Here is an 11,868-nt window from a genome sequence, read left to right on the forward strand (position 1 = left end):
GCACTGGCATGTGTGCAGCCACAGCGAGGGCCAGGGGACCGGCTCAGGGGTCGTACCTTTCTGGCCCCATCACCCGCAGGCAGCAGCGGGCAGGAGAGGCTGCCTGTGCCTGCTCCCTGCCCCATGCCTGGCTCTTGCCGCCAAGGATGCTGGCAGGGCCAGGGCAACACCGCGGCACCGCTCCCTCCTCTGTCCTCCCACCCTGTGGCTGCAAACCCCCTCCTCTGCCCTGGCCGCTCCCAGGATCCCTCCATCCCGGGCAGCAACTGGAGAAACAACCTGCTCAGCATATCTCCCCTGGGATGGCTAATAACCCCCGGCTAACCTGGACGGCCCCGCCGCAGGGCACCGGCACCAGCACCAGCACCAGCTGCTTCGGTGGACAGCATCACCCATGGTGCCCGCCCCGACCCTTGGCTCCAGCTCCCGCTTGGGACTCCCTGCCCACGATGGGCAGCACCAGGCAAGGGCTGCCAGCTCGCTGCCAGCTCGCTGCCGGCTCCAGCCACGGCTCTGGCCGCAGCACCAGGCCTGGGACCCAGCATCCACTGCCTGGAGGGTGGAAACGCAGCAGCAGGGTGAGGTGAGATGAGCTGAGCTGGCCCCAGGCAAGAGATTTTACAGGGATTTGATAACCTGCACTGGGCAATCTGCTCTCCAGGAGAGTTTGCAAAGGGAGGTGCCAGCTTTTTTTACCACCGGTGCAGCAAGCAGCGATGAGGACGCAGCCCAAGCATGGTGAGGAGCCTTGGAGAGAGCCAGGATGCAGGAGGCACCCGCACCCCACAGCACCCTCATCCCACCCTGAAGCTGGGGCTGGGAAAGCTGCACCGGCATCCCGAGATGCTGGGGGCCCCCAAGAAAGAGCAGCGGCCCCGTCTCATCCCACCCTGGGCAGCGAGCCGCTTCCACCCCGCGGAGGACAAAGCCTGTGGTCCATCGCTGGCATGCGGCAAGCTGCGAGTGCGGGGCCGCATCCTGCCCGGAGAGCAAGGGCTGTGATTCACATCCCCCCCATCCGTGAGTCACCACTGCCCCTGTGCCGCCACGGATCCCGCTGCTGCGGAGACAATGTCGGCGATGCTCACGGGTTCCCGAGGGGGTCGAGGCAACCAAACCCCCCCAGCGCCAGCGGCAGGAGCAGGGGGCTCTCGGCGCAGTTGGGGGTCCCCAATCCCAAGCTGGCGGGAGCAGGGTTGGATCCCCACTGCCCAGCACAGCCCCAGGCAGAGCCGACACCAAGAGGGAGCGAGGCTGGGGAATTTGCCCTCCAATAATCACAAACAGGCTCGGGAGCCCGGGCGTGTTTGGTTAATTGTTAGAATAAAATATTGCCGAGCTCTGACAAAGGAATCCTGCCCCGCAGCCTGGCGCGGCCAAACAATGGGCCCCGGCGCTGGATGCCGCGGGCCGAGCAGTGGGGCCGGGGGCCACGGCGGCAGGAGGCAGCCCGGTCCCCCCTGGCCCACAGCCGAGCCCCGGCAGCCCCCTGGCTTCTCGGCGGCTTGGCATGGACATGCCTCGTGCTGGTGTCGGAGCCATCGCACAGCCGCTGGCCGGCACGGAGGGGGAGCAGGGTCTGGCCAGGCCCCTCACCGCTGCCTGGCTCCTGCTGGGCGTCGAGAGCCGCCGGAGCCAGCACCCACCCGGGGAGCCGCGATACCATCGGGGCCCATATCGGCAGCATCCAGCCTCGGCACGAGCTGGTGCTCCCGCTGAGCCCGGCATCCCAGTCCCGCTGGCTTCCCCACATGCCGAGGCCTGCCGGCTCCAACGGCCAGCTCCGGCTCCAGCTCCGGCAGCGGGGAGGAGGGTGCATGGGGCCGGCGGCACCGGGGGCTGCAGTCACCCCTCGGGAAGCAGCCATGGAAGGGAATCACATGCACGCACCCATGCGCACGCACATACGTGCATGCACATACACACACATGCATGCACACACACATACAAGCATGCACACACACATGCACAATCACACGCACTCACATGCACGCGCGGCCCCGAGGCTGCAAACCTCTTGCTGGCGGAGGAGGCGGTGGAGCAGGGCAGAGCCGCTTTCCAGCGTCACCCAGCCCTTCCCAGCGAGGATGCAGCCTCCCACCGAGCAGCCTGCGGCACCCAGCGGGGGAGCGGGCAATGGAGGCGCAGGGAGGGAGAGCACCCGGAGCTGGGCCTGGGTGCACTCCGCCTCTCGGCTGGCATGTCCTGGCACTGGCATCCCGGCACGCCATGGCACAATCTGGTCGGCAGATGCCTCCGAAACCAGCAAAGGGCCCAGGAAACAGGGGGGGTCAGCACTTTCTCGCTGCCCAGAGGGGCTCAGGGCACCCGGCATCCCGTGGCTGGGGGTGCCAGGACCCACCTGGGCTGTGGCACGGCTCCATGCAGCCCCACTCCCGGCTGTCCCCAACCCCTGGGACCCGCCATCCTCCAGCTGGAGCCGGGCAGCGATGCCGCTGGGTGTGCCGCCCCGCGCCCGGCTCTCCCCGCTCCTCCAAACCAGCCGCTCTCCAAAGGATGAAGCAGTAAAATATTCAGCAGAGCCCCTAGCATTTATCACACCGTAAATCTGGGCTTTCAACAGCTTTACGATGCTGCAGGGAGATGGGAGAGAACAAAATGCTGCTCTGCTTCGTCAGACACAGCCTGCGTGTGCCAGTGCCCCCAGCGCTGGGGCTGCCAGGGGACGGGCCCCCAGCCCCGCTTGCGAGGGGGATGAGGACCGACACAGGGGGCTCGTGTGGGTGAGGACCCCGGGGACACTGGCCAGGGGGGTGCTGCCGTCACCCAGGATGGTGACAGCTCTGCTCCAGTCCAGGGGCAGCTGCGTTTCGGTGGGATGGTGATGGTGCAAAGGGGTGAAACGTGCCTCCGGCATCGGCTCTGCAGAAATATGGCAGCCATCAGAATGGTTCCCGGGCACGGCCCCCAGCCATGGTCCCCCCGCCCCGTGCCCCAGCACGCTGGGGTCTGCTGCTGCCTCCGGGCTCAGCCCGCAGCCGGACTGGGATGCAGCGCGCTGGTCCTGCTAAAGAGCACCAGTCCCCGTCCCCGCAGCCCCAGCCACCAACCCCCACCTCCCGGCAGGCCGCTGCCGTGATTGCAAAACAAGCAGCGAGGGGAGGAAGCCGTGATTGCGCTGTTTGCACAGCGCTCGGATGCATCTGGCAAGGCGATCAGCCGGCGGCACATGGCACGGCGCGGGGGCGAGGGCACGGCGAGCGAGTCCCCCACCCCGCACACCCCCTCGTGCTCCAACACACGCGCGTGCAACCTTTGCACGTGCGCCACGTCCTGCCCCGCAGCGCGCCCAAGCGCACGCTTGGCATCCCCGCGCCGGCCTCGCCCGCCCAGACCGCGGGCTGGCACGGCACAGGGGGGGCCACGGCGGCAGCGGCTGCTGGAGCCACATCAGAGCGGCCCCCCTGGAGCAGCCGGGAGCGTGCGGTGCTGCCCTCGAAGGAAATGCGCTCACTCCCATGTGCTGCACACTTGGGTTCGCCTCGCTGCTATTTTTATTTGACTTTTCAGGGCCTGTTTCCTTTTTCCGGCTGTTTTTGCTGTGATTCCACCGTCGCTTCGACCTCGCTTTTCCCCTCCCTCCCCTTAGCCTTTTCCTTCACTCTTTCCTTCCTTTCCATGCCCTCATTCCTGCCGCCGCACCGGGCTCCCTCTACCCCCACCCGGCAGCCGGTGCTCACGGCAAGCTCGCGGTGCGCTCGCCGTGAGCGTGCCAATGCCTGTAAACCCCCGCGAACACCCAGCGCTCACCTCCCACCACCACCCAGATGCTGAACCGGCAGCACTGGGCACAACCTCCCCTGTTCCCTGCCTGCAGAGGCAGCCAGGACGAGATGCCGGGGGGCTGCGCAGGCAGCACACGGTGATTTCCCGGCTCGGCAGCTGCTGCCTGCGAGGGAAGGGTAACGAATGGGGCCGGTTATTGCTCTGTTTTATCTGGGAAGGTGCTGACGGGTTGGTGGAGAAGCAGGGGGGACTTTGCTCCAGCCTTGACGCAGAAAAAAGCAGTGAGTCACCCCTTCCCAAGCCACCATCCCGCTTGTGCCGGTGCACGAGCCACTGGGTCCCACCGGGGCATTGCGGTTGTCCCGGCCGTGCCGTGCCGCGGGAACCGCAACGCCCCGGCGGTAGCCCCAGCCCCATCCATGGGGAAGGAAGCATCAATAGGGCTATTTTGGGATGCTGGCGGGGTGTTGTTATATTTAGGGGTGGTGGTTGGGACGAGGGGGGGAATAAGAAAGAAAACTCGAAACCAAACCAGTGCAAAAACCCCCCGTGGAGGCAGCAGAAAGGGTAGGAGGAAAAGGCGGCAGAGTTCGAGCCCAGTCCTCCCTCCCCGGGTACCCTGAGGAGGAGGATGGAGCTGGGAGGAAGGAGCCCAGGCATGGTGGGGGCAGCTGGGGAGGAGCGTGGCACCAGCGGCAGCACAGTGCAGCTCCAGGAGGCCTCCAGCATCGGGATGTGCCGAACCACGGCTCCCAGGATGGGCTGCGCCACTGGCGCCAGCCTGCCCCGTGCCGTGCAGACGGCGTCTCCCAGGGCCCACGGGCCTGATCCTGCTCCACACCCATGAGCCCTGACGGGACCCCACAAAAGCAGCATCCCCAGCCTGCTCCCACCCCCAAACCAGGGTCCCTGTCCTGCCCCATCAAACCAAGGGGCCCATCCTGCACCCTGCTAAACCCTGGGGAGCCCGTTGTGCCCGGGGAGGCCTCTCCTATGCACCCCCGAGCATCCCCTGCCCTCCCTCCCTGCATCCCCCCGCCCCAGCCGGCTGCTTGAATCCCCGGGGAAAGGTGCCCCCATCCCCTCCAAGGCACACGGGTGGGGGTCCCACTCACCAGCAGCACCCACTGCCTCCCCCCAGGCCCCAGTGGGAACAGGGCCAGGGGATGCTGGCGTGGCCGCGGTCCAGGTGGGAGCCGTGGCTGTGGTCCAGGCGGCCGCGTGGCCTTGGCCACTGGGCCACACGGCCGTGGGCAGCCGTCCGGCTCCGCTCAGCGCACACAGCCCACTGCTGCCATCTCGTGTCCTCAACAGACGTCCCCACAGCCACACAGCCCGGGCTGGCCCCACTCACGGTCGTGACAGCGTCCTCCCGGGTGGGGAGGGGCTAGGGAAACTGAGGCAGGGGCACAATGCCAGCCCTGCCTGCTCGGCCGCTGCTCCAGCCCTGCCCACAGCTCGGGGAGAGGGAACGGACTCCCAGCAAAGCAGCCCCTGCAGCAGAGCCCTGTCCTCCACCACCCATGCACCAGCATAAGCATGCAGGATAGGGCCCTGTGGGCCAGGGATGCAGGCAGAGGCAGGATGCCATGGTGCCTGCGGCCGCTGCCCGCTCCTTCCCAGGCCTGCACAGCCCCTGCACCGTGCCCGCCCAGCCGCAGCACAACAGCCCCTGGGTCACCAGATAAAGCACCCAAAGGGCTTCCAGGGAAGGAGAGATTTTATTTCTGGCTTCCCAGAGACTGTTTGCCACCCAACGGGGGAGCAGAGACCCTGGCCAGGGTGCTGGCAGAGCACGGTGATGATGAAGGATGCTCCTCATCTCACCGAACCCCACGTCCCTCCAGGCTCGGCTTGCCGGGGGGTGCCAGGGCACCCAGGTCCCTCCACGGTGCTGCCCATCCCAGAGGCCAAGCCTTGGGTTTTGCTGTTTATCGGCTGGCACCAGCACTGCCCAGGATTCCCCCGGCGCCCAGTGATGCACCCAGGTTTCCCTGTCCACCGTGGGTGCCCGGCTGCTCCGCCTGGCCCAGCAGAGCACTAGGTCCCTCTCCGCAGCCCAGCCACCCTCAGAGCCTTGCGGATGCGCAGGGGTCCCACTTCCAGCGGAGCCCTCTGAGCTGTGGCCCCGCATGTCCTCTTTCTGCCCCAAAAAGCAACCGTTGTCCCCAAGAAAGCAGCAGGTGATGCAGGGCCAGGAGCATCGCAGAACTCCAACGCCTCGCCTCCTTTTTTCAGCTCTTCCCCATCTTCTCCCCCACGTTTCTGGTGTTGCAGCTTCCTGCCGCAGCCATCCCACCGCAAACCAACCTGCCAGCCCCAGCTACGTGCGAGGGGCCGGTTCCCGGGTACCGCTTGAAACAGGAGGATGAAGTCAACTCGGGCACCCACTGGTAGCAACTCCGTTGCCTTCAGGGTTGAATTTGCCCCAGGTTTCCAAACAAGATGCCGGCAGCCACGGTGCCGGAGCAGCGCGTCCCTCGGGCACGTGGCGAGGGCATCCCTACGAGTCCCGCGGGGCATGGCGGGGTGCGTGCAGGGCATAGAGCTTCTCCCAGCAGGTCGCCAGCCTCTCCGCCTTCCTCCCGATCTCCCGCAGCTGCTTCCTCCTGCGGCCGGGTCCCCCGCGCCGGGGCTGTGCCAGGATGCGCGGCGGGCTCTGCAGTCAGCGTGCCGAGGGAGCAGAAACACCCCACCACCACCAAGCAGGCGTTAGTCAGGGGGACAAAAGCCACCGCCCCACACCGAGGATGCTCCTGGGACACCACACCCCACGCGCATGGGGTTTGCGTGGGCAAAGCTGCAGGTTGGGGTGGCCAAACTGCCCATGGCCATGTACTCTCAGGTCCCCAGGGGTCCCCAGAGCTGGCCATCCCCCCCCGAGCCGGCAGCACGCACCCCATGGCACATCCAGGGGCAGGTTGGGTCTGCAAGCGGCTTTCCAGACCAGTGGCAGCTCCGTCCCACACCAGCCGACCCCAGGCAGGGTTAGCCCCCGCTGATTTCCCTGCGATGGCGGGGAGGACAACCCCAGCACCGTGGCAGAGCCGGGGAGCCGGCGCTTCGCAGCCCCAGGGTTTCCCCGCTAGTTAATGAGTTGCTGGCGGCTGCCATAGGGCATCCTCCCGGCCGGGGTTTCCCCAGCAGAGCCCTGGGGGTGCTGGGGGAGCCCAGACCAGTCCTTTGGGGGAGAAATCCCAGTTCCTGCCTACGAGCACCCAGGCACAAGAGCTGAACTGGGTATGGCCACCCACCGGCCGAGCATCCCACCGGGAAGAGGCTCTGTGTTCCCATCAGCCATGGCATCGCGGCACGGGTGGACAAACCTGCTTGGGAGCTGGCAGTAAAATCCCACCAGCCTGTCCCACGCTGCCACAGCCAGATTTCCCTCCCCAGCCAGTTTAAAGCTCACCGGGACATGCCATCAGCATCCCCCAGCCACACACCCAGCACAGACCTTCACCCCCGGGATGCTGCAGGCAGAGACTCCTCGTGCACAGCCAGAAGAGCGCACAACAGGGCAGGCTCTGCTCGCAGCCCGCGTGCTGGCGAACTGGGAGCCACTGGAGTGACTGGGAAGGGGCAGCGCTCCCACCTTGGTGATTTTCCTGCAGTTCTCCCTGAGCACGAAGTCTGTATTTCTGGCCACCTTCCACACCGCCAGCTCCTCGGGGCCACGCAGGGTGCCGGCCGCCACCTCCCGCAGGGACATGCTGATGTTGTAGATGGAGAGCAGGATCTTCTGGTCCTGGAGAGGAGAGAAGCACGCGGCCCCGGGCGGGGAGCGGGGCTCGACGGCTCCCCGGGCGCTCAGCCCCCACGACGCCCGGGCCCCGCGTCCCTTGGTGCTCACCTTGTCCGAACGACAAGCCGGCCCGGCCCTTCCACTCCTGTCCTCCAACCCGCTCAGGTTTTTCTGGAGAAATAAAGCAAGGAGATCAGGCACCCCGAAGCATCCGTGCCTCCCACACGGGGCAGGAATCCCCCATTTAAACACAGCGCTCTCCCCAGAAACGCTGGCAAAGCGGCCGACCCCACACTAAGCTTTCCAGGCTCATCCCTCCTCACCCACATCCCGCAGCGGGGCCGCATCCAGCTCGGCAGCATCGCCCGGAGCGGGGAGCCGGGACCCCGGGCAGACCCCCCCCACACTCACCAGGTTCTGGATCTCGTGGAAGATGACGGCGCGGTACTGCCGGAGGATTTTGGCGATGCTGCACCTCTTCCCTCTGCTCAGCACGGCAACAAGCAGGAGGAGCAGAACAGTGCAGGATAGGGCCCGGGGGAGAATCTGCGCAGCGAAGGGCTGGGTGTCAGCCAGGGATGAAGGGATGCTCCAGGCTCTGCCTTCAGCCCTGCACCATGAGCCTCCATCAGACCTGTTTCCCCCCCACAGACGCAGTGTGTGCAGGAGGGAAAGCACCCGCCGCCTCTCCCAGCGGCCATCCCCCAGCCCGACTGTCTCCTCTTGGAGCAAAGCCCTTGAGAAACTGCTCCAGCTCCATCCCAGCCCAGGCAGCGCTGCCCACAGCACCCACTGAGCTCCCTCCGGGGCCAGCAGCCAGGTACTGGGCACAGAGGGGTGGCAGGGACCTTTGTAGGTCTACAGGATCTGTCCCCAAGCTCTCTGCCCCAACAGGGTCCCCAACACCTCCCCAGCTCGCGGCCTTTCAAGCCCAGGCCCTCAACCACCAAAAAGCAAGGGGAGCAGAAAGGGACGTGCCCTGCTTTTTGGAGAGGAGGAGGAGGGAGGGAGCCGCCTGGTTCCCCGCCAGCAAACCTCCACGCCTCGAGGTGAACGGTTTTGGGCACCCTTTAAGGATGCTCTCCGCACCTCCGCAAACCCCGCAGCACAGACGCCGTTATTCGGCATTCTTCCAGCTCCCACGCAGCCCCGGCTCGTCCCAGGCTCGGGTGCCTTCAGGCAGAGCCAGACAGAAGCAGCACAAGCGCCTGCTCTCGCCAGCGCGTCCCGGCTTCCTCCGAGCCTCCCAGCTCCAAGCCTTCCCGGCAAAGAGGGGAAACCCAAGCGCTGACATCTGAGCTGGCGGGGGAGCACGGGGAGGGGGTGGCCGGACCCTCCGAGGGATGAGTCCCAGGGCTTTGAAGAAAAGCCAGCGCAACCTCAGGTGACCGGGACTGGGGATATTTGAGCAGTCCCACAGCAGCGGGGTGAGGATGGGAAGCCTGATACGTGCACAGCCTCTGCCAGGAAAGGAGCCCGACAGCTCTCCACGTCCCCGCAGCGCTGAGAGACGGCACAGCGCCGCAGCCCCATCCTGGCATCGGGGCATTTCTATCATCCCCCGTTCGCAGGAAAAGCCCCCCAGAAAATCCCCCCGTACCCCCCTCTCTGGGCAGGCAGAAGGCAGCTCAGCGCCTTCCAAATATGCAACCCCTGCGCTGCGGCCACAGCGCACAAGGAGGAAGGGGCAGGCAGCTCTGCCCGCATCTGCCTGCCCTGAGCCCCAGCTCGCATCTCGGCAGGTTCACTGCCGTCCCAGCCGCGTCTGCCTCTCGGGCTTGGCTTTTTGCTCAGAGAAGCCAGAAGGAAAAAGTTCTTTCGGTGAAGCCCAAGGCCAGGCAGACGCCACCCATCCTGCCCTTCGGTGGGAACCTGGAGGGTTCCTTTGTGCACCCGCTCCGTGCTCCCCGCTCCATAAAGGCCTGGTCACGGCTCCAAAAGGGCAAGGAAAGCCTTCCACACCCTCCCGCTCCCACCGCTCAGCGGGAGCGATGGCAGCTTAACCCGAGGCGAAGCCCAGCACGCTGCAGGTCTGGGGAGCCACAGACGCAGGCGTCGCCTTGGAACAAGCACGGCGGGAGATGAGCAAATCCATGTGCAACCGGTACAAATCCCACTGGGCTCCTCGGCTTCCTTAATCACCACGCGCCTTCCACGCAAGGAAGAGCCTCCCCGTGCTGCTGGCTTTGCTCTCTGCAGACCCCCAGGGATCTCACCCCAGAGGCGATTCAGCAGAGAGCCGAGGGTATAACGCTCCGGGACACCGAAGGAGAGCGCTGCTTCCATGAGGACACCCTGTCCAAAGTCTAAGGGTTGCTCTCAGGAAGCCTCCGCCGCCAGGAAGACAAGGCCATGCGATTTTACCATTAAACTGGGAATGACTTCCCTGAAGTGGCTTATTAAACAACTGGGACCAAATTCCAGGAGAAAGCACACCATTTACAGCATTTCCAGGCAGCCGAGCCTGGCACTGGCCTCTCAGTCCTTAGCGTGAGAGGAAGCACAGCCTGCGGTCAGCAAAGCTCCGCGAGCAGCCGGGAGGGGAGCTCGGAGGGTGCCGTGGGTGCTCCCCACCGCCCCCACAGAGAGCAGGGAAGCAGCGGTGACGAGAGAGGGATGCAGGGGAGAGACGAAGCCGGCAAACCCCAGTCCTGGCCGTTGATTCCCAGCCTTCAGGATGGAGGAAGATAAGTTCAGCGGCTGATGTGGGGTTATCCCTTCGCCCCGTGCTCCCATCCCCTCTGGGATTAGGCACATCCCTTGCCAAGGCAGGGAAGGAGCAGCCAGGGGAGCGCGGGTGCAGGACGGTCACCGCCTGCTCTGCCTGGCAGGGGAAGCTAATCTCTTCCTCGGCTCTAATCCTCCAGCAAATACGAGGAGATAAGGGAAATCACCATTATTGATAGAGCAGCTCCCGGTGGCACTCGGGCTACCCCAGGCACCCGAGCAGCGAGGGGCAATGCCCGCTGCCTGCCCGAGAGCCCCACTGGGGTCCCCAGGTCCTTCCAGCCAGAGGGACCCCGTCCCCAACATCCTCCTACCCAAGGGGACCCTGCCACCACCCAGAGCCCCCGCACCCCCGCGCAGGGACGGACCCCCACTCTCCCCCTTGGGACTGGCCAGGTCCAAGCCCCATCCCGGCCACAGCAGCCCGGTCCCCCTGGACCAGCCCTCCCAGCCGGACCGCAGCCCCTTCCCCACCAGCTCCCAGCTCCATCCCACCGCGACCCTCCCAGCCCCATCCTGACCCAGCCCAGCCCCGTTCCGACTGGTCCAAGCCCTTTCCCGGCCGGACCCTCCCCATCCCGACCAGTCCGAGTCCCTTTCCCGGCTGAACCAGCCTCTTCCCGACCGGACCGGCCCCGCTCCCGGCCGGTCCAAACCCCATCCCAGGAGAAGCTGCCTGTATCCCGAGGGGTCCCAAGCCCCATCGCGCCTGCTGCCAGCCCCATCCCGGCGGTGCGGGGGGCTCCGGGGAGCCGCTCCGGTGCCTTCCCCGCCCGCAGCTCCGCCACCCCCGGGAGGGGAAGAAGGGGAGGGGAGGGGAGGGGAGGGCAGCGGCCCCGGCGCACTCACCATGGAGCCCCGCGGGCGCTGGGGGGCCGCCGGCCCGGCCCCTGCGGCGGCTCGCGGGGAGCCCGGCCCGGCCCCTGCAGCACCGCGTCCCGCTCCGCCGGGGTTCGCGGTTTGAACTTGGCTCCACGGTGGGAGGGGACGGGACACGGCGGCCACACCGCCGCCGGCCCAGCCCCGGCCCCCGCGGGGGAGTCCTGCCCCACGCCGCCGGCATCGCCTCCCGGCCCCCCCGGGCACCGGCCCCGCAGGAGGGAAGGGAGGGAGAGGCGGCCCGGGGGTCCCGGCTCCCGGGGAAGGGTCCCGGCTCCCGGGGGGCAGCGGTGGCCCAAGGGTGCGGGCAGGAGAGGCTCCCTGCGCCCCGAAGGGCCCAGCACCCCGCGCTCTCGCCCAGCCGAGGATGCGAAGCGACGCGCATCCCCGCGCCGGAGCGGGGCCGGGGCTGTGTTTCTGGTGCCAGGAGGGCAGAGCACCCCGAGTTTCGATTCCTGTTAGCGTTTGCATCCATCGTTATTCTGGATTCACGCTCGGCGCTCACACCCGCCTGCCACGTACAACAGAAGCGAGACCCAGTGCAGCCCAAAACACCTACGTGCATCCTGGTCCCGTGCTCTCAGCCGGAGCCGAGTTTCGAACAGGCCCATCCACAGAAAGCTGCCCCGACCCGGTTTCGATTGCTTTTCAACAAGATGCAATGGCAAAAAAAAAAAAAAAAAAAAAAAAAAAAGAACCGACAGCAAGAAGGCTCCACTGAAGAGTGGGGCACGTGTGTTTTAGTACGAGATAAAAGAAAGGGTCGAACA

General features: G+C 66.3%; 1 protein-coding gene across 2 annotated transcripts; it reads right to left on the reverse strand.

Moving 5' to 3' along the window:
* Window positions 1–5,449: 5,449 nt before the first annotated feature.
* Window positions 5,450–11,739, reverse strand: CUNH20orf204 (chromosome unknown C20orf204 homolog). Of its 2 annotated transcripts, XM_087750377.1 has the most exons (6): window positions 11,082–11,739; window positions 10,467–10,478; window positions 7,904–8,038; window positions 7,601–7,663; window positions 7,343–7,495; window positions 5,450–6,406 (listed from the first exon to the last, which is right to left on the reverse strand). In XM_087750377.1, exons 1-6 carry the CDS (start codon window positions 11,661–11,663, stop codon window positions 6,251–6,253), a joined length of 1,101 nt encoding a protein of 366 aa, XP_087606503.1. In that variant the 5' UTR covers window positions 11,664–11,739; the 3' UTR covers window positions 5,450–6,250. The 2 variants fall into 2 exon arrangements, with proteins under 2 accessions (XP_087606503.1, XP_087606502.1); XM_087750376.1 differs by lacking the exon at window positions 10,467–10,478 and having other exon boundaries at window positions 7,343–7,663; window positions 11,069–11,739.
* Window positions 11,740–11,868: the final 129 nt, after the last annotated feature.

Source organism: Nipponia nippon, unplaced genomic scaffold (assembly GCF_047370975.1).
Source record: "Nipponia nippon isolate SJK-2023a ecotype South Korea unplaced genomic scaffold, ASM4737097v1 scaffold_13, whole genome shotgun sequence".
Taxonomy (NCBI): Eukaryota; Metazoa; Chordata; class Aves; order Pelecaniformes; family Threskiornithidae; genus Nipponia; species Nipponia nippon.

Coding starts and splice junctions, on each gene's coding strand:
- CUNH20orf204 (XM_087750376.1), bottom strand. CDS start 11,663: ATGCACGTAGGTGTTTTGGGCTGCACTGGGTCTCGCTTCTGTTGTACG. Junction 8,039..11,068: donor AGCGCCCGCGGGGCTCCATG/GTGAGTGCGCCG, acceptor TTCGCTGCGCAG/ATTCTCCCCCGGGCCCTATC. Junction 6,407..7,342: donor ACTGCAGGAAAATCACCAAG/GTGGGAGCGCTG, acceptor CGCTGACTGCAG/AGCCCGCCGCGCATCCTGGC.